Source organism: Amblyomma maculatum, chromosome 1 (assembly GCF_055883805.1).
Source record: "Amblyomma maculatum isolate TAMU_Amacu chromosome 1, ASM5588380v1, whole genome shotgun sequence".
Lineage (NCBI taxonomy): Eukaryota > Metazoa > Arthropoda > Arachnida > Ixodida > Ixodidae > Amblyomma > Amblyomma maculatum.
In genome coordinates, this window is record NC_139344.1 from 311,630,995 (window position 1) to 311,656,294 (window position 25,300).

The 25,300-nt window shown below is 43.9% G+C and overlaps 1 protein-coding gene across 1 annotated transcript in view; it reads right to left on the reverse strand.

The window, feature by feature from the left end:
* Window positions 1-7,806: 7,806 nt before the first annotated feature.
* The window catches only part of OSCP1 (Organic solute carrier partner 1), an 89,099-nt gene continuing 71,605 nt past the window's right edge, over window positions 7,807-25,300 (reverse strand). Inside the window, exon 7 of the mRNA XM_084587084.1 lies at window positions 7,807-7,948. Within this exon, the coding sequence (XP_084443210.1) occupies window positions 7,807-7,948 (142 nt within the window). The remainder of the gene's footprint in view (window positions 7,949-25,300) is intronic.

Sequence of the window (25,300 nt, forward strand, 5' to 3'; positions counted from 1 at the left end):
TGTGGTTTTGCCGTGGGCACCTAGTGCTAATCGTCCAACGGTTCTCTGATTTATTTCTAATGTCGACTGTACCTTGATTTTAGGCACAAAACCGCATTTCCGAAAGTAAGTTCGGGCACCATAATAGAGGTTTTACAAAAGTTAGCGCCATCTAGTGAAAGAAAGAGAAACTGTGCGCGGCGGCCATGTTTTGTTCAGTCCGCCCGCGCCTCCCATCGAGTACGTGGTCAACGCGCGCCTTCGTAGAAACCGTGCATGCACCGAAAGGTGCATTGGAATGCTCACAAGCGATTGTTTCATTTTTTAACATCACAGCAGTCGCTGTTAGCTCCAAGCTCTATTCGGAATGATGCCAGCATGTTGTTGTGTGCTCTTCTGCAGCCAGCGCACCGTCATAGACGCGCACGGAATCAAGGTATACGCGTGTATGCGACCGTTTGTTTGCAGTCCTAATCGGCTTTACAAGGGTCACTTGCATCATGTAAAGCATTACTGCACGTCCCTCTGACTGCTAGCTCACAGAATGTGCTATTACCTTAAACATCAAGGTTGTTTTGCGCGCTATGGAGCCTTGTGAACTTGAAAGATAAACTTATGCTGCGATGGAGGACACGGGAGAGGGAGCAATGCATGTATAACGAACGCTATTGCGCAGATACGTTCTTTGAAACATTTTGTACGTAGGTTTCATTTGCCATTGTGTATTTGATTTAAGACACGGGCATGATTACCGAAACTACTTTTTACAGTCGTACGAAATGGTAGTGCTTGGTGCAGAGAGCAATACGGTTGTCTAGTGCGCCCGAGATGCGTGTTTCACGCTGCAAAAGCAAGCGGCTGCCAAACCCGCGGTGTCTAGAAAAGCAGGAAAAGATGACATCCCACTAGTGTGTTGTAACATGCTCACGTGCAGCCCGTTTCGACCGGTCCACGTCCAGAGCGCGCAGCTCAGGTTTTATACCTGCCAGAGCGGCCGATAAAATAACGAAGCGCGCGCTTCACTTTTGTGTGTTTTTTTCGAGTCACCCGATGGTTCGCTAATTCACAGCTACTTGAAATTCTGTGAAATTTTTAATTATGTCGATTTCTTGTTTATTCCCTCTGTCAGAAAGTAAACATTTGAAGCCGTAATCTCATATGAAAGCGCTGACATTGGAAGCTTCGAGGAACTCGGAGGCGGGGGAACTCGGCTGAAACGAAAAGAAATTTGACAAGTCAACTCACATTACTGCGAAGTGTTTGTGCTTTGTGCAACTGGCTATGTTCATAAAATCAGATTTATATTATATCATATCGTTATAGAAAAATTAGGGGGTCACTTAAGCTCCGCCGTTAAAGGTATAACGCGATAGTGTCTCTCTCTCATACACACACGCACGATATTTTCTTTCTTCGCGTGTTATATTTTAGCTCTTTTATTTGTTTATTTATTTATTTACCAAATACTGCAGGCCCTAACTGGGCCCTAGTAGGAGGGGCGAAAAGAGTACAATGCAGTGAAATATTAATTCATCAAAAGTAACATACTATACACAAGTGTAGTATGTTATATGTTGTTATGTATGTTATATTTCTGTTATGCATTGTGCGGTTCTCACGGGGCTCCGGTTCCGCTCTGAGAACCGAGGCCACACCGCTAGCTCTGGCCACACCCGTGGCCGTCAAGAACGTCACACCGAGGCAAACATAGCCAGCGGGCCAAGCTGTTTATTGGGAACGCCCAATGTTCTTCCTCGGTGTCATAGCAGCATCCGCGCGCTACGGCGTCGCGGCGTCGTCTCTCTGGGTGAAGCTGCTGTCCGCTGAGATGAGAGGGGAGGAGGAAGGAGGGGCCGTTCTCTCACCCCCGTGCTCTCCGCCACAGCACGGGAGGAAGGAGGCCAGAAGGGGAAAGATGAGGGCTCCCCGAGAGAGAGAGAGAGGGTGTTCGCAGCGTCATGCGGGCAAGGGAAACGTTGAATTCCCACAATATGTTATGTTATATTTCTATCATTTCTTTCTTTATTTTTATTTTATTTGACATTTTATATTTTTATACACCAATACGCATTCGTCAGCAACAATCGGCTTTCCATTCTGAGCAATTTGACATTTTTGAACACATTCTTCAATTATTTCAATTAATCAACTACACATTCTAAATTTTCTTCTTAGCATCACCAAGCACTGGTTTTTCATTCTGACACCTTTAAACCCTTACTTCCCAATTTTTCCTTTTTTTCGTTTCTTTATTTCATCCATTGATCAATTAATTACAAAGATTTTATTAACTCGTCATCGCCTATCGCACACCAATCAATATTCAATCACTGGAAGCACAAATTACCATGACACTTTTTTTTTTACGCAGCCCCCGATTATTTCCGAGACTAATGCCAACTACTGCGTCGACGGCATGGGAAGGAAAATGCTAAGCGCCAGTCCAACTTACGTCATTACGCACGATCCTTTTATCATAAAATAAAATGCATCCTCGCTCATTTCACCAGCCAAGTATCTTCCAGTGGGATGAGCGACTGTGATTGCGCAAACCAAGCAAACAAACTCGCGATGATCTCTCATAGGCGTTTAAGCAAACAGCAAAGGCGCACAGACAAAAAAAATCCACATTACAGAACTCTGGATACTGTACCTGGATAGGGATGACGCTGCGGATTGCCGAGGGGGGGCCCATGCACGACTCGTAGAGCAATTTGTAACTGCGCTTGGCAGCGCGGCTGGTGGGCCCCGCCACGTCTCGGCTGTCAAAATACGCTTCTAGGCGCCGCTAACAGAAATCGCCAGGGACCGAACAGAGGTCCAAGCACAGCACACTAGGTTAAAACGTGAAAAGCGAGAACAGAACGGCGAGCGCTGACGGACGGACACGAAGCGAACAGATGGAGCGAACAAAATACGGCGGCCAGCGCGGGATCAGCGCGCCGCTCACGGTTGCCAGACGTACTTTTGTAAACCCTCTATTCCTTTCCAAATACCCCTCAAAACCTCATACCTGTTGTATCCCCACAATGCCCCATGCTTCATTATCCCATACCCCCAGATATTTATATTCTGCTACTCTGGGTATTTCATGGTCTTGTATTTCAAGACCCTGATCAGTTGAGCCGTTGAAAATCATCAGACCCGACTTAACTGCACTAAAACTGAAGCCTAGAGCGTCCCCTTCGTCTCCGCAATACTTAAGTAGAGTTTGCAATTCTTCCAGACTCTCAGCTAGCAGCACAATGTCGTCTGCATACATCAAACCGGGGAGGCGCTGCTATACCGCCTTTCTACCTAGTCTATATGACAGGTTAAAACCTAGGTTGCTTTCTTGTATCCTCCGTTCCAGGTTTATCATATAAGGCATGAGCAGCAGCGGTGATAGAGGACAGCCTTGTCTTAATCCTTTGCATACTTTGACATCTTCCGTACTTCTTATCCCTTCTCATGTAATTTCTACTTTGTTATCTCGGTATATTTCCTGTAGGTACTCTATTATCTCATAACCGATACCTTCTTTTAATATGTTCCACAGGAGTTCCCTGTTTACGTTGTCGTACGCCCCGTTTATGTCCAGGAAGGCCAAATACAAAGGTCTATTTTCCACTCTAGATATTTCGATGCATTGGGTAAGCACGAACAGGCTATCATCTAAGCGCCTACCATTTCTAAAGCCGTTCTGAAGTTCTCCGAGTATCTTGTTACTTTCTACTCATGCTTGCACCTTTAATTTCACCGCCTATATGGCCAACCTGTACATAACAGATGTTATGGTAATCGGCCTGTAGGATTTTATGTGCATCCTTTCTCCTTTCCCTTTATAAATCAAATTCATTTTACTCTGCCGCCAGCTGTCCAGAATTTGCTTATTCGTAATGACTGTTTCCATAGCTTTTAACAACGTTTCCTTACTTTTTGGACCAAGTTCATTAATCAGCTTGATCATTAATCAGATGCACCACTGCCATGGTACTTACGTCATGGAGACAATTCTCAGTGCCATTCAGATGCATCACTGCCATGTTCATTTCAATGAGAATAAGCAGTGAGCATATGATGCGATGCAAATATTGAAGTACAACGTTTAAGTGATAGCTGATACAGCTCATTCGGTCAAAAAGCTGTCGGCTAAGTTGTAGTAGTAGCAGTAGTCGGCACCGCATGTTGTAAACAATCGGGGGCTTCGTAAAAAAAAAAACATTGTATCGTGGCAATTTGTGGCTCTAGTGATTGATGATTGATTGGTGTTTCACCACAAACGAGCCGAAATGGGGTAATGCAGAGTAGGGCGTAACCCCAGGTCTATGCTTGGCCAGGGCCACGACGCATTAAACCGTCGTTTACCGGCATATCATTAAAGGTATACCTACCTACCTAATGATGAGTTAATTAAATCATCGACTGATTAATTGATGAATTAGAGAAATTAGTAAATATTGGACAAAAGAGGGCTCAAAAGTGTCAATATGGTGAGACAGCCAATGCTTGATATGTTGAGAGAGTATGTAGTTTATCAGTTAAGTGATTGAAATAGCAGAAAAAAAGAAATTGGAAAAGCTGCAAAGGTGTCGGATTGCTCAGAATGTTAAGCCAATGCCTGATGCTGCCAAGACAATTTAGAGTATGTAGTTTATCCATAAATTGAAAGAATTAATAAAAGCAACAAAAAATTGGAAAAAGAGTTTCAATTGTGTAGAATGCTATAACGTGAAGCCAATGCAAGATAATATATTAAGACCATTTGGAGTATGCAGTTTATAATTTAGTAATTGCAATAATTAAAAAAGTGGTAAAATGGGTTCATAGGTGGCAAATTGCTCAGAATGGAAAACCAATGCTTGATGATGCTAATTAAGAAACTAAGAGTGTAATTGATTATTTGAAAAGATGAAAAATTGAGAAAAGAGGCTAATGTGTCAAAACGATCGGAATAAAAAGCAAATGCGTGATGCTTATTACGCAAATTTAGACTGTTATTGATCAATTAATTGGAACAGTTGAAAAAATGAATAATGCATTCAAAGTGTCACACTGCTCAGAATGAAAAGCCAATGTTTCTTGATGCTAAGTATTGGTGAGTAAAAAAATTGAAAAGAATAATTAAAAAGTAAAAAATAATTTAAAAAGTGAAAATAACACCATCCTTGTGAATGAAGTGCTATCACATATTAATGAGGGCAGAGCTTAAGTGTCACCCTAATTTTGTATCTGAAAGTTTGGAAGGATATTAAAATATTCGTTAATGACTGCGACATTGCAACTAGCGTGGAAAAACGCAAAGGACAGCGACAAAAGGTACCGAGTCGGGACAGCACGCGAGTGCACACGTAACAAAATTTATACACTCGCATTAGGCGCATGCTCAGGAGACTGTTCCCCCCCTCCCTGTTCCTTTATCAAGTCATAACAAAGAGTAAACATTTAAACCAAATTATTGGTTTTTGCCACCCTGCTTGGACCTGTACAAGGTTCGCAGTATTGAAGAAAGAAAGAAATTGACGCGCAAGTGTTTTGACAAATAGATTGCCTTTTTTCGTGAGGGCTATTGAGGGTGTGCTCACACACTTATCCCCTGTCTTATCAATACAAAACGCCTCAAATATCATCACCCTGCCTATGAAGCCGCCTCAGCACTCTGGTGTGGCTAAAAAGTGGAACACATTTTTCTTCTGCCTGTTGTTTTTATTCTTCATTTGCGGCAATGTGCGGCCAAATGGCAACCGGCCATCACAGCTGCGACTGTAGTCCGGTGTTTTCGCAGCCTTTAATTCAGGCACTGGCCTGTTTGCCCAGTATAGCACTTACCACAGGTCAGTGGGATTAAATACACCAACGGCGTAGTTCACAAACCGCGTGGCGTGTTTCGTTGCGCAGGTACGCACTGTTGACCATGCGGCACACAGCTTTTTGTGGGGCTGTTAAAACGACACGAATGCCGCACTTTCCCGCAGGCGATGGGACAGGTAGCTGCTGTCCCTTTTGTCGCTGTCCTTTGTGTTTTTCCGCGCTAGTTGCAATGTCGCAGTCATTAACGAATACACACCCTACTGTCTTCCATGATATTAAAATACTCCACAGTTTTGCATAATAAACAGATGGTGATGACAGTTCAAAAGCATCACTCTGTTTGTGGAGCTGCCATTCGCCAATGGCTGCATTTAGATATCAGTGCTGCGTTTATGCAGTGTGTGTTGACTTGGCTTTACATATTTGATTTTCAAGAAAGGGTATGAGCACTTCAACTATATACTGATACAGCATTTTCAGCAAAATTGCTAAAATTATATATCTGTGCAGTACAGCGTACTGCCGGACTACTAAGTCGTTATTTGAAGACTAATCTGCTATATATGTAATTTTTTTCTCGCTTATCACACTCTAAAAAAGTGCACTGAAGCATTCCTTGAGGATATTGATTGCTCTCTAATTGCGTGCCGACCTGTATTTCTCCTTAGACTTCACCACCAGAGAGTACAAGGGATGCAAGAGCTGTGACATTGCTCGCTTGAATACAAGTATCGCAACAATGCTGGCCATGGAGAAACAACATGATGAGTTTCATTTCCACATAAAAGTTTTGTGCCAGGCATTGTGCGTGCGAGGTACATTTCATCTATTGCTACTAAAAGCACGGAATGCTTCTGTGAAATTTGCAGGGCAACTCATCTTGAGCAGGAATCTGCTATATATAAGACTAACAAGTTCTGCCAATTAATCCTTTTGTTCAAAAGTGCGACTGCATATTGTAGTTTTAAGTGTAGCACACACACATGGCGGATGCACTATACATATATAGCTGAGAGTAGTCAATAAACACCCAATAAACTACCGAATGGATGTATACAGGTCTATCAATAAACACTCAAGTAAGTGTGAATTGCAGATCAGGTATATAGGAATGGGAAACAATAGACACGCAAATATATGTTAACTTCCCGATAATCGCATATGAATTGAAAGTTTATACATGCAGTTAAATGCGTATTGACGGTTTAGCTACAGGGAATTAAATACGAATTTTCAGTTTATGGAACTGAGTTAATAATAAACAATTAAATCACGGTGGCCAATTTTAAATTCAAACTCAACACAAGAAGCCTACACGGTGTTAAATCTCAACTAGTCACCAAAATAAATGTTATTTCGCAGGAAAATAAAAATGAATTCTTAGTTTGCAAATGTGCAGCTAAATATAAACTTGCAGCCAATTAAAAATAAATTCAGTTTTATAATATAGGAATAAATGTGAACTTTCAGGCAATTAATCCTAAATTCAGAGTTTATAAACATGCAACCAAATGTGAATTTGAGGTTTGTGTGCAGGCAATTAAATAGGAATTACCTCGTCTATTAGGTTGAGTTAATAAGTAGCCAATTAAAACACGGGGGCCAATTTTAGATACAAACTCGACACAAGGAATCTATAAGCTCTCAATTGGATCTCATTATATTGCCAGCGATGAATAAGCATTCTATTAAAATTTTATAAAAATTTTTGTAAGGTATATATCGATCGACGTGGTCACACTTGACAGCACGCGTTTTTTTGTGACCTTGGCTAGTGTCATATAGAGATTGGTCACATATGTAAGTGTCGGAAAAAGGCATTAAACATCCTGCAAGACCGGAGCCGACGAAGTTGAATGTCTTTTTCGCCTTAGCTCGATCCCCCTAAATATATGAGGAGCCCATGAAAGTTTATTCTTCGCATGTGGTGAAGCGATACTTCGATTAGTCAACTTTAGCAACGACATATGGTGTCCCGTTGCATTACTCATAAGGGTGTTGCAAGCAGATCTTAATATTGACTGGGCACGGCAGTGTTCAACTAAGTAGATGCTCATCGAAGGCGAGGCTGGCGAGACCGGGCTCCTCGTCATCCGGTCCCAGAAGCCGCAGCAGAAGACCGAGCTCAGCTAGGCCTGTGCTGGGAGGAGTCACCGACGATCCAGATGGTCCAGCGTACCTGCCAACAAAGACACTCGGTCTTTCATACCTCTTTTTCTGATCCACCCATACACTGCCTCTCTATTCACGTGAACGTTGTATTTTATAAAAAAAAAGGAAAAAAAAAAAACTTTCTGAAAGGCGAAAAATATATGTATATAAGTATAGGACAGCACGTGTGGCCACACTTAATTCTACTCATGTGATTGTGTTTGTTGCACCACATTTCTGGGTACTATTGTGTCTTTATTTTGGCACGGGTCTGCAGTTGAGTGCGACTGGGTGCGTGATTCTGTGTGAGACAGGCTGTAGGACACACGGCATAGTGTTACACCTGATCTCTGTAGTGTGCGTTGTCCTATTAACTGTGATGTGGTGGCGCGCCTGGTTGACGCATACTTTCATTGAATTGATGTGGCGTGTATACGTAAACGAACAGTAAATTCACCACTGCCACTCTGTAGCCGGTGAGTGCGTTTGTTGCTGGCGTCGACTCGTGCCCAGAAATGTACACATTGTTTCGGTTTGACAACGCACAGGGGCGCCACGGAACAGCTATTTTCGCTGTTGGTCGTTTTCCTAGTCCGTTGCAGTCCCCATCGAGTAATGCTTATGGGGCGATTTGATTGGTTGTTTCCTTGTTTTCATGTGTGGCTGCCATGTTAAGGTAATCTGCACATGGATGGATGGAATATTGGAGTGTCCCCTTTGGAACGGGGTGGTAGCTGTAGCTATCATGCTCACTTTTCTCCCTATATCCTAAATATTGTTTTGGTTAACTATACCATCATTCTATTTATTGAATTTTGTTTCTACATTATTAACATTGCGACCATTGCGACTGAATAAAGTGGAAAATGGAGTCAGGAAGGAAGCTTTCTTTGATAACTCAAGAGGCAGTGCCCTACTTTTTGAAGCTAGATCAGGGTGTCTTAAAACACGCAGCTACAAAAAGAAATTTGACAATGGAGATGACGCATGTGCTGTATGTGGTTACTCCAGTGAAACAATTGACCATATTATGCTCGAATGTAATGGTATCCAACCGGAAGTTGATGCAGGCGTGATCACTGTTCCTGAAGCACTGGGGTTTAGAGATACCAGTGGCCGGGTGAATAAACCGGCGGTGGAAACTAGCAAAAAACGACTGGAAGATTGGTGGCTTAAAAGCAGAGAAGTGACACAATGTTAGTAATGTAAAAACAAAAATTTAATAAATAGAATGATGGTATAGTTAACCAATCTAAAACAATAATTAAGATATAGGGAGAAAAATGAGCATGATAGCTACTGCTACCACCCCGTTTCAAAGGGGACGCTCATATGGCTTTTACCTGGTTTCGCGCGGTCGCCCGCGGGTTTCATGGTAAGTGCAGCTCCGAAATGAAAGAACACATAATGTAGATGCTGGGGCGGCATGTCGTCAGCGTACTGTACACGTGAAAGGACCTCTGTATATAAAAATACTATCACTAGCTAACGTTCGACAAGAATATGACATACAATATAGCATGGTAGCTACGTTTGTTCATTTTAATCCAAACTTTCCTCTAGCCTGTACAAGAACAGGGAAGAAAAACTTAACAGTGATCACATCGAAGCTTCTTCAAGGCTAACATGACAGCCCTCAACATTCAACGCTAGATGCGAAACCGTCCCGGTAGCACCGAAGATGAAAATAATTTTATAAAAATTTAATGTAAGTTGCATAATACTTGCATGACATAAAGTATTAATATAACTGTCAAAATAAATGTTGCAAGTTTGAGTTTTCAGCATTACTATAATTTATAAATTAGCCAATGTGTTATGTATTATAAACATTATATTAATTTTGCAACCTTGTTTTAACGAAACCTTTACATGATATTATACATATTATGAAAACAATCAAACATATTAATTACACCACTTGTGCTGGAAGCTTAACGGGCGACCAATAAATGACACAGGTGATTCTCGATTGCAGTGGCTTACTAATGAGTTCACTTGCTATATCGAAAGCATCGTTAAACGACACTTGACTGAAGAAACATTTCCGCCATGAAGTCTCTCGGAAACACCCCATTGAGGCTAATGCGCGGAGGGAATGAGAGATGCGAGTAACAGTGGCACCACATTGCCAAGACGGACGTTTAAACTGCGAGCAAAATCAAGGAGTCGATTCTGCAGCAAACAGTAAGCGAGGAACTGGAGGAAGTCTCTTGTCATCCCGTTTCACATATTCCTGTTTAGCAATGATAAAAAGGCGCCCTTTCTCATAGTCGCTTTGGCACATTAAAGCCCATAACCAAACCAACCAACAAAACAATTTAGCTCTGCCGTTAAGGGTATGCGTTTCACGCACACACACGGAGAGGGCGTTTTACACGTTTCCTGTCTTTTTTATTTTTACTTGCTTCTTTTATATTGTTCATTTTGTACACCGATACTTAACATCGGCAAGCACTGGCTTTCCAATCTGAGCAGTTTGACACTTTTGAAAGCATTTTCATTTTTCTATTACTTGAATTATTAATTATCAATCACACATTTTCACATTTGCATTACGTTTTTAATTGGCATCACGAAGCAGTAGAGTTTCATTCTGAAAATTTTGACATTTGAACCCTTTTTCATTTTTTCATCTCTTTTATTCCTTTAATTCATGAATTACAATGGTTTCATGACCTCGTCATCACCTGTTAAACAGCAATGAATCATCAATCACTAGAACTACAAATTGCTAAGATGAAATTCTTTTACGGAGCCCTCGATTATTTCCGACACGTGGTGTGGCTATTACTACGCCGGCAGCGTTTCTAGCGAACGAGCTGTATAACCTATACCGCTTAAAATGAATAACACAAATGACGCGGCGTTTGCAATCTGATCGTTGACTTCCGAAGCCCACATTCGTAGCGAAGTCGAGCATTTATCGTAGTTGTCTAATGTGAATGTTTGCTTCAGAGAGTACACATTATCAACGAACTTTTCAACCTATTCAAGTTCGATTTACGGAAAATAAAAGTCAAGCAAGCAGATTTCTCTCAAGCCGCGCCGCTGACGGTACACTGCGACGCGCCTCAAATGCAGCGTGATTTTGGATTGGAAAACATTTATTTCGTCAAAATGCAGATGCTGACGGTCCGCTCTAGACAGCCTCCAGTCCATGGCTGGCGGCGACCTGCTCGGTGGCCAAGGCTTGAATGCCCGGATCCGAGCTGACCAGAACGGCCTCCCATCGCTCAAGAGAAGGAATTTGTACTAGATCCTCCGGTGGAGCTTTACATTGTCATAATATGTGATCATACGTGGCTGTTTCGCCACAGAACCTGCACGCGTGGTTAAAGTCATCCGAGTACATTTTTGCTAATATATAGAGGTTAAGGAAGGATCCCGTCTGGGTCTCTTCAAAGCGGTCTCCTGTGCCTTATCCAACGTTTTGACAGGTGCTGGGAATTTGTGTCGTTCCCATCTGTAATGAATTGTGATATGGTGAAAAGATGCCAGCCCCTCCTTGGACTAATCCATGGATACGAACGACTCACCGACTCGGTTGACGAAACCTCGAGCCAAGTTGTGGGCCGCCTCATTTCCCGGATCCCCCGAGTGAGGCCTCATTCTCACAGCCGGTTTTTCTCTCCTCCGTCGCCTCCGTCGCGCCGGCGCTCGCCCGAGAAGGGGAGTTAATGGTGCCAGTACTCCCCGAAATCGGGTGGCCGGCGCCGTGGGGTTTTGGCTCCAAGGCGCCGCCGGTCCGGCGAGCGGCGGACTCCGCCCCACGAAAGACGGACCAGTGAGCGCGCTCGCTTCTCTCACGTGACTCTACGTCACGGCTTGCGTGTCGCGACCGAGCGAGCGCTGGCGGAGCGGCCGCGCGGCCATCGCGGGCTCGCATGCAGACGGCGGTGCGCGAACACAGAGAGAGCGAGAGAGAGAGAGAAAAGCGGGAGTTGCCCTCTTGTTTGGTGCCCCGCGAAGCGCGCGCTGACAAGAGACAACAAATGCCGTTTTTTTTCATTTTTCAATGCACCGGGTGTCGCAGCTAAACATGACCTCCTACAAAACTTAACGATATTTCAGTTGTATGTTTGAATGGGTGTATCAAAATAACTTTTGCAAGTTCTGGCGACCCATTCCTTTATTGATGACAAAGTTATTATATATGTTCCTATAGATTTCTTCGATTTCGCAGACTGCCATGAATAATATTATAGATGTGCACATTTATGCTGAGTTTGGACACTGGCTTGATATGTATCCGTACCCATTTGTTGTTCCGTAGTACGTGCGGTGTTTGTACTGAGGCTGAAATAAGAAGGCGTTCCAACTCTGAACTGCTGCGAGAAGTCGCGACACTAAAAGCGGAATATAAGAGACGGGTAATTTTTTTTTATCTTAGATGCTGAGGTAACACTATTTTCAAGTAGTAGATTTGGAATTTCACTCCCTTTCAATTTGGAGCTACGCAAACGGTACCTCGCTGCAAATAGTTAATCTGGTAGTTTTTCTCGCCAACCTAAGTCGATCCAAACGCAGAACAGGTTCTTGACAAATTGAAATCATGTAAAGCATGTGGCTCACAAGTTGAGCTAAGAGCCATTATATAGACACAACCAGAACCAAAAAACAAGTACGGAGTGGCAAACAAGGTTCGAGGCAGTAAAGATTTGGATGGACGGAAAACCTGCTGGCTAGGCAGGCGAAGAAGTCAGAACGACTGCCGCACAGGTGAGGAAGGGAAAGGAAGAGGTAATGGGCAAGGTGAGGAAAGGAGCAGAGGAGAAAACTGAACAAAGAAAAGAGAGAGAGAAAAAAAATGCAAACAGCGGGTAAATGGCGCGGCAAGAAAACTTCGTCAAGGGGAGGAGGTCTAAGAAAGCAAGTAAAGAAAAGGCATATGAATGGGGAAAAGAAATGTAAGAAAAGGTCGCAATCTCCCCGCAAGACAGAGAATACTTAAAAAAAAAAGTTGTGACGAAATTGCGTTTCAAGAGGAAGCCACAGCTTTTGAAGCCGCATTGCTTGCACTTGCAGGTGATAGCGAAACATTATGCGCTACCTTAATATCACGAATGGTGGTATCGACAGGAACGTTTCATTGCTGGTGAACAATGCTTATATTGATAGCAGTCTTGAGTTGCGTGGAGTTTCGTACAGCTACTGAAGCACCAAAGCACAAGAGGCTAACAAAAAATGCCGATTTTATTTAATTTTGCAATATGCAGGACGTCACAGCTAACCTCGACTTCCGACAGATTTGCGTGAAATATTATTTCAGTCGGCGCCATTCTAACTTGATTTTTTAATGCTTCTATCAAAACCATCTTGCCATGTTGTCGCGAACAATTCTTTTATTGATAGAATAGTTCATTACGTTTTCTGTGATTGTGGAGTGAGCATACCTTTTTGCGGTTTAATACATGCTTGCTATAATTATACTCATTTGTTTTGGCGCAGTACGCGTGGTGTTTGTACCGTTACCAAAGCTGAATGAAAACGCTTTCTAGCTCCAAACTGCTGCTAGAGCACGTGAGACAGCAGGCTTTTTTTTCCCCGTACAGACGCGGAGTACACGACTTCGGCCTCATTCTCACAGCCGGTTTTTCTCTCCTCCGTCGCCTCCGTCGCGCCGGCGCTCGCCCGAGAAGGGGAGTTAATGGTGCCAGTACTCCCCGAAATCGGGTGGCCGGCGCCGTGGGGTTTCGCTCCAAGGCGCCGCCGGTCCGGCGAGCGGCGGACTCCGCCCCACGAAAGACGGACCAGTGAGCGCGCTCGCTTCTCTCACGTGACACTACGTCACGGCTTGCGTGTCGCGACCAAGCGAGCGCCGGCGGAGCGGCCGCGCGGCCATCGCGGGCTTGCATGCAGACGGCCGTGCGCGAGCACAGAGAGAGAGAAAAAAAAAAAAAGCGGGGGTTGCCCTTCTCTCTGGTGCCCCGCGAAGCGCGCGCTGACAAGAGACAACAAATGCTGTTCTTTTTTTTTTCTTTTTTTTTCATTTCTCAATGCACCGGGTGTCGCAGCTAAACATGACCTCCTGCAAAACCTTACGATGTTTCAGTTGTACATTTGAATGGGGTTATCAAAAGAAATCTTGCAAGTTCTGGCGACCCATTCCTTTTTTGGTGACAGAGTTATTATATACGTTCCTATAGACTTCTTCGATTTCGCTGACTGCCATGAATAATATTATAAATATTATAGGAGTGCGTATTTATGCTGAGCTTGGATACTGCCTTGATATATATTCGTACCCATTTGTTGTTTCGTAGTACGCGCGGTGTTTGTACTGAGGCTGAGATAAGAAGGCGTTCCAACTCCGAACTGCTGCGAGAAGTCGCGACACTAAATGTGGAATATAAGAGACGGGGATTTTTTTTTTATCAGGGGTGCTGAAGTAACAGTACTATTCTCAAGTAGTAGATTTGGAATTTCACTCACTTCCATTCCGGAGCTACGCAAACGATACCTCGTTGCAAACAGTTAAGCGGGTAGTTTTTCTCGCAAACCTAAGCCGATCCAAACGCAGAACAGGTGCTGGGCAAACTTAAATCATATAAAGCATGTGGCTCATAATTTGAGCTAAGATTCATTATATAGACACAACCAGAAACAAAAAAACGTACGGCGTAGCAAACAAGGTTCGGGACAGTAAAGATTCGGACGGGCGGAAAATCTATTGGCTAGGCAGGCGAAGAACTCAAAATGACTGCCGCACAGGTGAAGGAAAAGAAAGAGGTAATGGGTGAGGTGAGGAAAGAAGCAGAGGAGAAAACGGAACAAAGAAAAGAGAAAAAAAAAGCAAACAGTGGGTGAATGGCGCGGCAAGAAAACATCATGAATGGGAGGAGGTCTAAGGAAAGAAATAAAGAAAAACCATACCAATGGGGAAAAAAATCAAGAAAAGGCCGCAGCCTACCTGCCAGACAGAGAATCCCTTTTATGAAAGTTGTGACGAAACTGCTTATCAAGAGTAATATAACTAGAGTGTGCATTTACACTATGTTTTAGTACTCGCTGCTTATATTCGTACCCATTTGCTTCCGTGCTGTACGCGCGGCGCTTTGCAGTAAACTGTGGAGTTGCGTACAGCTACTGAAGCTAAGATGGCAATGCCTTCCAGCCCCAAAGCACAAGAGGCTAACAAAAAATGCCGATTTTATTAAATTTTGCAATATGCAGGACGGCACAGCTCGACTTCAGATAGATATGCGTGAAATATTATTTCAGTCCGTGCCATTCTAACTTGATTTTTAATGCTTGTATCAAAACCATATTGCCATGCTGTCGCGAACAATCCTATTTTTGATAGAATATTTCATTATACTTTCTGTGATTGTGCTGATTGAGAAGAATAATTTCGCTGATTACGAAGAATAATTTTATTGCAGTGAGCATAACTTTCTGCGGTTTAATACATGCTTGCTATAATTATACTCATTTGTTTTGGCGCAGTACGCGTGGCGCTTGTACCGTTAGCAAAGCTGAGATGAAAACGCTTTCTAGCTCCAAACTGCTGCTAGAGCACGCGAGGCAGCACGCTTCTTTTTTTTTCCCTGTACAGACGCGGAGAACACGACTTCCATCGCTGCAGAGAGGGCAGCCGCCCTCCGTATTTTTTTTTCTTGCCGGAGAAAAAAAAAGCGCTCTGGCGTGGAGTCACGTGGGAGCGGCGAAGCCCCGCCCGAACAGGTTTGACGGCATCCGGCGGCCCTTTATGTTTGAACATCGCGCCGTTCCATCCGTCGTGCGGTGTCCCCCGGCGGTGCCGCCGCGACGGAGAGGAGCACCGGCTGTGAGAATGAGGCCTTCCACTGCTGCAGAGAGGGCAACCACCCTCCATATTTTTTTTTCTTGCAGGAGAAAAAAAAAGCGCTCTGACGTAGAGTCGCGTGGAGCGGCGAAGCCCTGCCCGAACAGGTTTGACGGCGTCCGGCGGCCCTTTATGTTTGAACATCGCGCCGTTCCATCCGTCGTGCGGTGTCCCCCGCCGGTGCCGCCGCGACGGAGAGGAGCACCGGCTGTGAGAATGAGGCCTAAGGCCTAAAGGCCGCTGTACGGTCACTATTTGGGCGCTGCGCCCGTCCGCTCGAGGACGCATCCGCCAGGTCCTAACAATGGGACGGACGGAGGCATGCGTCCTCCGCCCGGCTGCCGCACAGAGTTCGTCAATTTCAACTTTTGTCGCATGCGTTCTGGAGGCGCATCGCAAGCTCCTCCTACTTTTTCAAAGATGGCCGCCGGCCGACCGAGCGTAGGTGAAGCAAGGCCTAGGCGGACGGTGCCTGTCGATGAAAGATAGACCATGTCGCTATTGCTCGTTTATTACGATTATTCAAAGCGACTTGGAAGTTTGCCTTGCCATGTGCACAAGCATCGAGTGACAGTTCCCCCAGTTGAGTTGGCCCGCACCGAGTTGACGAGTGGCCGACAAACCTACGGAAGATGTACTACTGCTACACAGTTGCGGTGCCTCGACGTGTTTATTTGGAGCCGTTTGTGATTGCTGCAGGATTTTCACGGACAGCATCAAGAAGCAGTTCCCCGCAGTGAATTAATTCCCTGTGCGCGTATACAGTTTCATAGCAACGACAATTAGTGGGAGTGTAGCGAAAGTGATACGTTCGGAACGACTGCTGTTTTGCCAAGTTGGTGAAATCGCCTGCAAGTATATCTGTTACGAGTGAAAAGCTCACTGCACACGCTTTGTTTTGCGAATGTTGATATGAATTCTGAGCTGTGCTAGACGCATTCATTCGTCTGCGTGCAGCGATCGCGAGCAATCACTGATATCAATCGTGTTTCGTGTATGTGCTGTGCTTCAGAACTGCCGTGGGTGTGAAGTGCCCTTTCTGAAAACTGTGTTTTACGTGCGCGAAACGATTTTGGCTGCACGGAGAAGCGTCGGGAAGCCGGCACCAATCTGCGGCTTGATGCTTCGTGAAGTATGTTTGCGATGGTTGCTTGTTATCGTTGCTTCGTGTGATGTCTTGACAGATGTGTTTATTGGGTTTAATTGTTGTACTCCGAATGCTCTCATTACAACCGTGCGCGGACGGCATTGTTGTTAGTGTTCTTGGCCTCTTTATATATAGGTATGAGTTGTGGGCACACAACCACGGCGGGCTTGTAACCAAGTTTTAGTGCCGAGAAAAAAAAAAAACAACGCATTCTTGTTCTGTGAATGGAACGATTACCGTAGAAATGGCTGAGAAAGCTAAGAGGGTGTGTAAGAATTTTTAGGACAAGTGTAATAGATTGGGCAGTGTTATATGGTACAGGAAGAAAAGTACAGACACAATCTGAAATGAAATGCCATCTTATGTGTTATTCAGTTTGCCCATTTAAGCATTATAAGGTTAGAAGGATGGAAGTTTTCTGCACATTGTGCAGGACAGTCCTCATGATATTCGCATAAAAAAAAAATCTCGCACTGTAAGCCATAATAAAAAAGAGTAAGAGTACCTGCAAGCAAGATCTCAGTAGAAAACCACCTGCACGAAAGTGTATAAGGCTCCATGGATTCAGCTTTATCATGCGGCTCACAGAGCATAGTGTGAACCTTGGGGTGCAAATACATGGCACAAGACAAATGTTTACATCTGGCATGCCTTAAGCTGCATGCAGTAACACTTCATGAGAGTGATGAATGCTGGTACTCTCAAGTATGACTCAAGGAGCAAAGATTTTAGGGATATAGCAGAAATTAATGAGTAGAAGGTATGTAACACGGTCACACAAACACTTGCGGTCCTTATTGAACTCGATCTGCATTCAGCTCGTGCAGTCGTGCCCGAGCCTGCTTGGATCGAAGCTGTTTCTAAGCGCTCTTGAGTTTTGAAGCACATCCGAGAGCGGGTGTCGCCACCCTCGATGTCACCTAACGCACACGAAGGAAGCTTCTCAGTGGTCATTCAAAACGGCCGTGCAGCACCGGATGCTTCAATGCTTCCTGAAAACCTCAATGCGGATCACAAGCGTTCGCGTCGCAGAGGTATAAGAAGGAGCAGGTAATTTCAGACTGAGTTTGCTAAGAAATGGGCTGCTACCACAGTTCTTTCAAGTGCATTACAATGAAAAACCAAAGGTATATGCAGAAAATAGCATCTCATAAGCTTTTGTACTCTCAAGACAGGCAGTTTGCACATGTAAGCACTTCAGACGTCACGTGAAATCCTGTGAACAGCTGACCAGCGGCATTTCCCTCATTGTCTTATGAACAGCCAAAAACAAAAATGCTTTTCATAATGGCAATAACATGCACCTATTATTTACTGCAGATTTCCTGCTCTCATTGATTCATTTCTTTTTTTTTTTAATATTTACTTCTTAATTATTTCGTGGTTTAAATTGCCTACAAGTATTTGATTCGTTTGAAAAGCTCACTACACATATCTTGCATTCTGAATGCTGAAATAAAGTTCGATCTGTGCAGGTAGTCGCGTTTGTTCTTCCCCCTGTAGTGACCATGCATGCACGGCTTTTTCCCTGCAACGTGTCCATCATAAATATTGATTGTGGCTCATGTGTACTGTGCCTGAAAACAGCCTTGGGTGCGATGTGATCTTTCTGGAAACTATTTTGTATTAACGAAATGATCTCCACTGTCTGCTTTCTGATGTGACTACAGAAGCATCGGCACCACTCAGTGGCTTGATTCTTCATGAAGTATAATTCTTGCAATTATAGCTAGATTATAGCAAGCCTGTCTTGTTCTGATTAATCGTTATGTTGTGGGTGCTGGGCATCATGATGGTGTGCCGACAAAACTGTTAATTTTCTTGTCTCTCTAAAAAGGGTACATATCTATGATGGGTACCGAAGGTTTGGTGCTGAGCCAAAAACAAGAGGAGAGATTCATGTCCCGATAGAGCACATGCCGTGTAATCAACTTCTGTCGTTCTATCCTTAGCTCAACAGAGCAAGATGCCACCAAATGAATGGCTAAGAAAGATGGTAAGGCCCATTATAAGACTGTAATGAATTGGGCAATATTATGGTGCAGAATTAAAAAAAAAATGTACAATCTGAAAGGAATTTTCAACTTGTCTAAACATTCTTCCAGTTGCAATGATACAACAATATACAGGTACTTGCACACTTTTACCAGGGCAAGGCCCTTGATCACACTGAGGGGAAGACGAATTCAAATAACGAGTTACAGCTGAGCTAGATGAATTTTCAAACAAGTTTCCTTGAGTCTAAACCGTGAAGGTTCGATAGTGTCAACCCTCTACAGCATGATAATTCGGATAGAATCCCGTCGCACAACCACATTACCTTGCATTGCCTTGAGCTGCATAAAGTGATGCTTCTTGAGAATGTTAAATGCTGCTGCTTAGTGTAGCAAGAAAATGAAAATTACTTGGCAAGAACCAAATGTTGAGGAGAACCAGAATGGGGAGGATAAACATTTATTTTCTGGCTTCAAAGACCACTATACGGGTAACAGATGCAAGATGCTACAACTGGGGATATGCATATAACAGCTTAAGTTTGCTGCTACAGACAGGCAATATTCATTTTTTGTTCATGGTATAGCATGCAGAAATCTGGATAAAATATCCTTTGCTTTGTTGAATTTCCTGGCTTCAACCAGAGCAGTGCAGCATTACTATCAGGCAACACAAACAGCTTGAAATCTCAAAAAAAGCCATGTTACATACACCTAAAATCACTGGAGTGCTTCTAAGTACTCCACAGATATGTTTGTCAAGTGAAAATGCATGCAGTTGTGTCAGCATGTACCTAATTAGCAATCTTGGACTGACCGAAAGCTTAGTGCGCTTCACGACTCTGGAACACAGCACCTTACAGCATGTTATGTGTCCTCTCAGAGCAATGTACTTCTCTTTCCTTGTTGAGCTCAGTGGCTATTTTTATAATGCCCTCCTAAATGAAGCTGTCACTGTATACACCCATTGCAAGGACCCTTTTGTATTTAAAATTCCACAGAGCCTGTCTCCACATGCAACACTGCACAAGTGTGAAGAAGTGAGACTACAGTACAAGGCTGCATGCTTGAAGAAAACACAATTGTAATGAATGAGCAAGAGTAGTGCTTTGCCAACTTATCTATTTATTCAATTTGTCGGGGTGGCGCAGTGGTTGCAGCGCTCGACTACTGTTCCCAAAGACGCGGGATCAAATCCCGGCCTCAGCGGCAGCTTTTCGATTCAGGCAAAAAGCAAGGCGCCCGTGTGCTGTGCGATGTCAGTGCACATTAAAGAACCCCAGGTGGTCAAAATTTCCGGAGTCCTCCGCTACGGCGTCTCTCATAGCCTGAGTTGCTTTGAGACGTTAAACCCCACAAACCAACCAACCAACCAATTTGTGATAGAAAAGAACCCAGCAATATAGTCATCCACACTGCTCAAAGGCAAAACAGCATTGTCTGCTAGTCTACAAGGTGGGATCATCACTATATGTTGTGCATACCACTGTGTATCACTGCTGCATTACAACAGTACCCCCCCCCCCCCCCCCCCCCTTCTCGTTTACTTGGGGACTGCGCATTAAAGCAGACAGGATCTCCCAAGTGTGAAACTGCATGGACTAGTTTCTATCCAGATTTAAGGGGAACAAAGTGGAAACGAAAAGCACAAAAACAAGGCGCACAAGAATCCGTAGTGCTGGCCAATGTTATTCGACGCAGCCCAAAGGCCTGGAGAGTGAATGAAGGGAAATGACAATGGCAGAGAAGGAAATGAACACAGTACAGCGCAGGTAGGAACGCATCCACAAAGCTTCACAGGAATTTGTGCATGATCCTGGAAACATCTAAAAAGTAACATTGAAACACAGACAAAAAAAAAATAAAATCAGGAATGCATATAGAAACCTACACGCATCATCTAACACGGGACAGGATGACGTATCATGCAGCATGAGCTCTTCAGGCGATCTAAACTAAGGGCTATTGAACCAGGCACAGACTAGAACCTTGCAGTGGCAGTGAAGCGAGGGCGCCGTTACGCATTCGAGAAATAGTAACCCAGCATAACATGATCAATAAAACGGCAAAAGAACACGATTACAGGGAAAGAAGAGGGATTGAAAGGCGCTCTTTCTTTCCATCTTTTCCTGTGATCATGTCCTTGCGCCGCTCAAATGGTCAGTGTGAACCAACTATAGCATTACAGCAAGTACTACAAGCATAAAATGGTCAGCACATGTAGCATCCTAGTGGCATGTTTCCATTGCAAGGCAGATGCTGTTTGAGTTACTAAATGGCACGTATGGATGAGTTGCGAATGATTATTGCATATGCATGCATCCTCTGGTAAGTATGCAAAGCCTCACTGGTCCATACATTTACATTCAATGCCTTTGTAGAGACAGACTCCCTAACGAAGGATCCTGCAGCGGTTGACCAAAGCATGAAATGTGTTTTTTTACGGTACACCTGCTGCTTGGTGATATTGTAAAATGACCCAGAAGCCTCCATATGTGCCTGTAAATACACAAAATTCAGTGAGATGAGCAATCCAAAACACAAAGCTACATTAGATGGGTTTTTAAGCATAGGTAGCATTGAGGAAAAAAAAACACTGCCAGTTTCAGTTGATTAAGGAAATAAGTAAGTATACAAAATGCAACCATAATTTCAAACGGTTCAATGGTGCGCATAGCCAGAATTTTTTAAATCAGTTTCAAACAGGCCAGGTGATTGTAAACAGTCAATAAAAGCATTTTTCTTGGATTGACAAGATTATCCAGCAGCTTTCTCACTATATGCAATTATAATATTGACCTAGTAAACATTTTGCAGTTCAGTGCTGCTTTCCTTGCCTCTCTGTCTTAGCATTCGTTACTTGTTACACGAGCCACCGGGTATAAAACATCTGGGTTTGCAAGGCATTTAGCCTTCCGTGGCAAGGATGCCTAACATCCACACACACTCGCTTTCTTCCATTTTTCTTTTATTTGATAGTTCAGAGTTCCAAGCACAGTTTTCTTTCTTATAAGAGTATTGAATTCTCAGAGGGGATATTTTATTCGATATCACAAGGTGCAGTTTTGTCGCGACTCTTTTGGAAAACTGCACTGTGTTTACATGCCACTACAATTGGTTTCTGTTCTTTGAATTGAATGAGGATCTGTGTATTCACTCCACGATGAATTTGATGTATGGGCTTGCAGGATATTTATGTAAACAAAGCAAAGGACTCGGGTAGGTAAGTACACTAGTCATAGAAGTATAGTATTTCATGTTCACAGACAAGTCAAAATTCCGTCAAGTCTGCATGCTGTCCTGGCAACTAAGTAACATGCCATTACACTTGGTCACTGTTTTACAATTAGCCCCTAGACAGTTTTTCTCTACAAGTGGGGACCCTTAGCTAATGCAAGGCAGTGGCCGCTAAGTATTTCTTGATCCCAACTGACCACTCCGGCCATGCACTATTACCCTGTCGTGCAGTGACGTGACTTTTCAGTGCTTACTCTTAGCTGTATTGTTTTTAAGTATGAGAAATAGTGAAATAAAACTACAACACAAGAATAAAACACTCATTCCACACAAAACATCCAATATATACATATTTGTACTTAGAATAGTCATTTCATATCATGCAATGTTTCGAAAACTTTATGGACTCTTCCTCAGCAGCAGCACAATTGTGCCATAATTCTTGTTTATTTGTGCTCGGCACTAACTGTACAAATATTTCACTTGAAATTTGACTAGTAGAGGCTGTCTCAATTGGTAACAATTCTTTTCAGTACATGCTGCAGCTGAGTAGCTTGAGCTGTGTTGCATGTTAACACTCAATTGCCAGATTTCATTTGCTACTTTCTGTGTCTGAAATGACAAAAGCAGTGCACACACATGAAACCTAGGAAGACCAAATGGCATAGGTCAAGAAAAGGAAATGTATGCTGCACTTGACATGAAGGCACTTATTAATATAGGCAGCATTGAGCACAGAGATGGAGAAACTAGTATTACGTACTGGGGGGCATGCGAATTGTAGTTTTGCCAACCAAACCGATTATGAATAGCATAGTCTTGCTGCTGAATCAAATATGAATAGTGCTGAAAACCAAACTGAATACAAATAAACTAGTTGAGCAGCTATTTTAAATGTCTTTGAAGAAGTAAACACATTGAATTTTAGAGATAATTTGAACATGCACTGTTTGAATCATTTGCTATAGCATGGATACCATAACAAATAATTCCATGCACTTTTAAAGATTTGTTACTGTCATGAACCTCGACACATTTTCTGCGTGCAAATGCATCTCGTATGCAACACCACAGCTGTACGTTGCAGCCAGAAATGAGGATTACGTGGCGAAATGTACGCCACTAAGAGATTGCTACCACCGGGGAGAACCGCACGGAAAACAGTGCTTCTGTACATGTTACAAATGATGTGCATGTTAGTTTATGCTTTGCAATCTATTTTCTCACAGTAAAACAGGTGTGTTGTAAAATGTGTTTAGGCTGTGATTTCGGATGAAAACATTAAATGACCAGCTCCTGTATCTTTGCCGCGAGTGCTATACCGAAGTGAACGCGCGAACACAGGCAGGGGAGATATGAATATATACATTTTACATTTAAATGTATACGCCTGGGAGTACTACGCTGTTGCTGGATGATTGCATCGCCGGCGACTTAATCGCTCTACTAATGGTCAGTTCATACTGTTTGTGCTGTATATGCGGGGGCTCAATTACTCTACAGCTAGGGTGCAAATTAATTTGATAGCCGATGATCGAGAGCCACCGTGAAGAGGAAAAGTTTCCCGAAACCAGCGCCGCAGCCGTCATATGCAGCGTTTCGACGTTCGAAGCAGCGCGCGCCGGGCGCGCCAATCAGAGCGCTGGAGAAATCCGCCACCCAAAAGATGCCCAAAAGTGACCGTATAGCACCCTATGCGCCTCCCGTGCCGAACGCGTCCGGCAGCTGGCGGAAGGCGGACGAGCGCAGCGCCTCTAAAAACGACCGTACGGGGGCCTTAATTCTCACAGCCGGTTTTTCTCTCCTCCGTCGCCTCCGTCGCCTCGGCGCTCGCCCGAGAAGGGGAGTTAATGGTGCCAGTACTCCCCGAAATCGGGTGGCCGGCGCCGTGGGGTTGTGCTCCAAGGCGCCGCCGGTCCGGCGAGCGGCGGACTCCGCCCCACGAAAGACGGACCAGTGAGCGCGCTCGCCTCTCACGTGACTCTACGTCACGGCTTGCGTGTCGCGACCGAGCGAGCGCTGGCGGAGCGGCCGCGCGGCCATCGCGGGCTCGCATGCAGACGGCGGTGCGCGAACACAGAGAGAGAGAGAGAGAAAAGCGGGGGTTGCCCTCCTGTTTGGTGCCCCACGAAGCGCGCGCTGACAAGAGACAACAAATGCCGTTTCTTTTTTTTTTTTTTTCATTTTTCAATGCACCGGGTGTCGCAGCTAAACATGACCTCCTACAAAACTTAACGATATTTCAGTTGTATGTTTGAATGGGTGCATCAAAAGAAATTTTGCAAGTTCTGGCGACCCATTCCTTTATTGATGACAGGGTTATTATATATGTTCCTATAGATTTCTTCGATTTCGCTGACTGCCATGAATAATATTATAGATGTGCGCATTTATGCTGAGCATGGACACTGGCTTGATATATATCCGTACCCTTGATATATATCCGTACCATTTGTTGTTCCGTAGTACGTGCGGTGTTTGTACTGAGGCTGACATAAGAAGGCGTTCCAACTCTGAACTGCTGCGAGAAGTCGCGACACTAAAAGCGGAATATAAGAGACGGGTAATTTTTTTTTATCTGAGATGCAGAGGTAACACTATTTTCAAGTAGTAGATTTGGAATTTCACTCCCTTTCAATTTGGAGCTACGCAAACGGTACCTCGTTGCAAATAGTTAATCTGGTAGTTTTTCTCGCCAACCTAAGTCGATCCAAAAGCAGAACAGGTTCTTGACAAATTGAAATCATGTAAAGCATGTGGCTCACAAGTTGAGCTAAGAGCCATTATATAGACACAACCAGAACCAAAAACAAGTACGGAGTGGCAAACAAGGTTCGAGGCAGTAAAGATTTGGATGGACGGAAAACCTGCTGGCTAGGCAGGCGAAGAAGTCAGAACGACTGCCGCACAGGTGAAGAAGGGAAAGGAAGAGGTATGGGCGAGGTGAGGAAAGGAGCAGAGGAGAAAACTGAACAAAGAAAAGAGAGAGAGAGAAAAAAAATGCAAACAGCGGGTAAATGGCGCGGCAAGAAAACTTAGTCAAGGGGAGGAGGTCTAAGAAACTAAGTAAAGAAAAAGCATATGAATGGGGAAAAGAAATGTAAGAAAAGGCCGCAATCTCCCCGCAAGACAGAGAACCATTAAAAAAAAAATAGCTGTGACGAAATTGCGTTTCAAGAGGAAGCCACCGCTTTT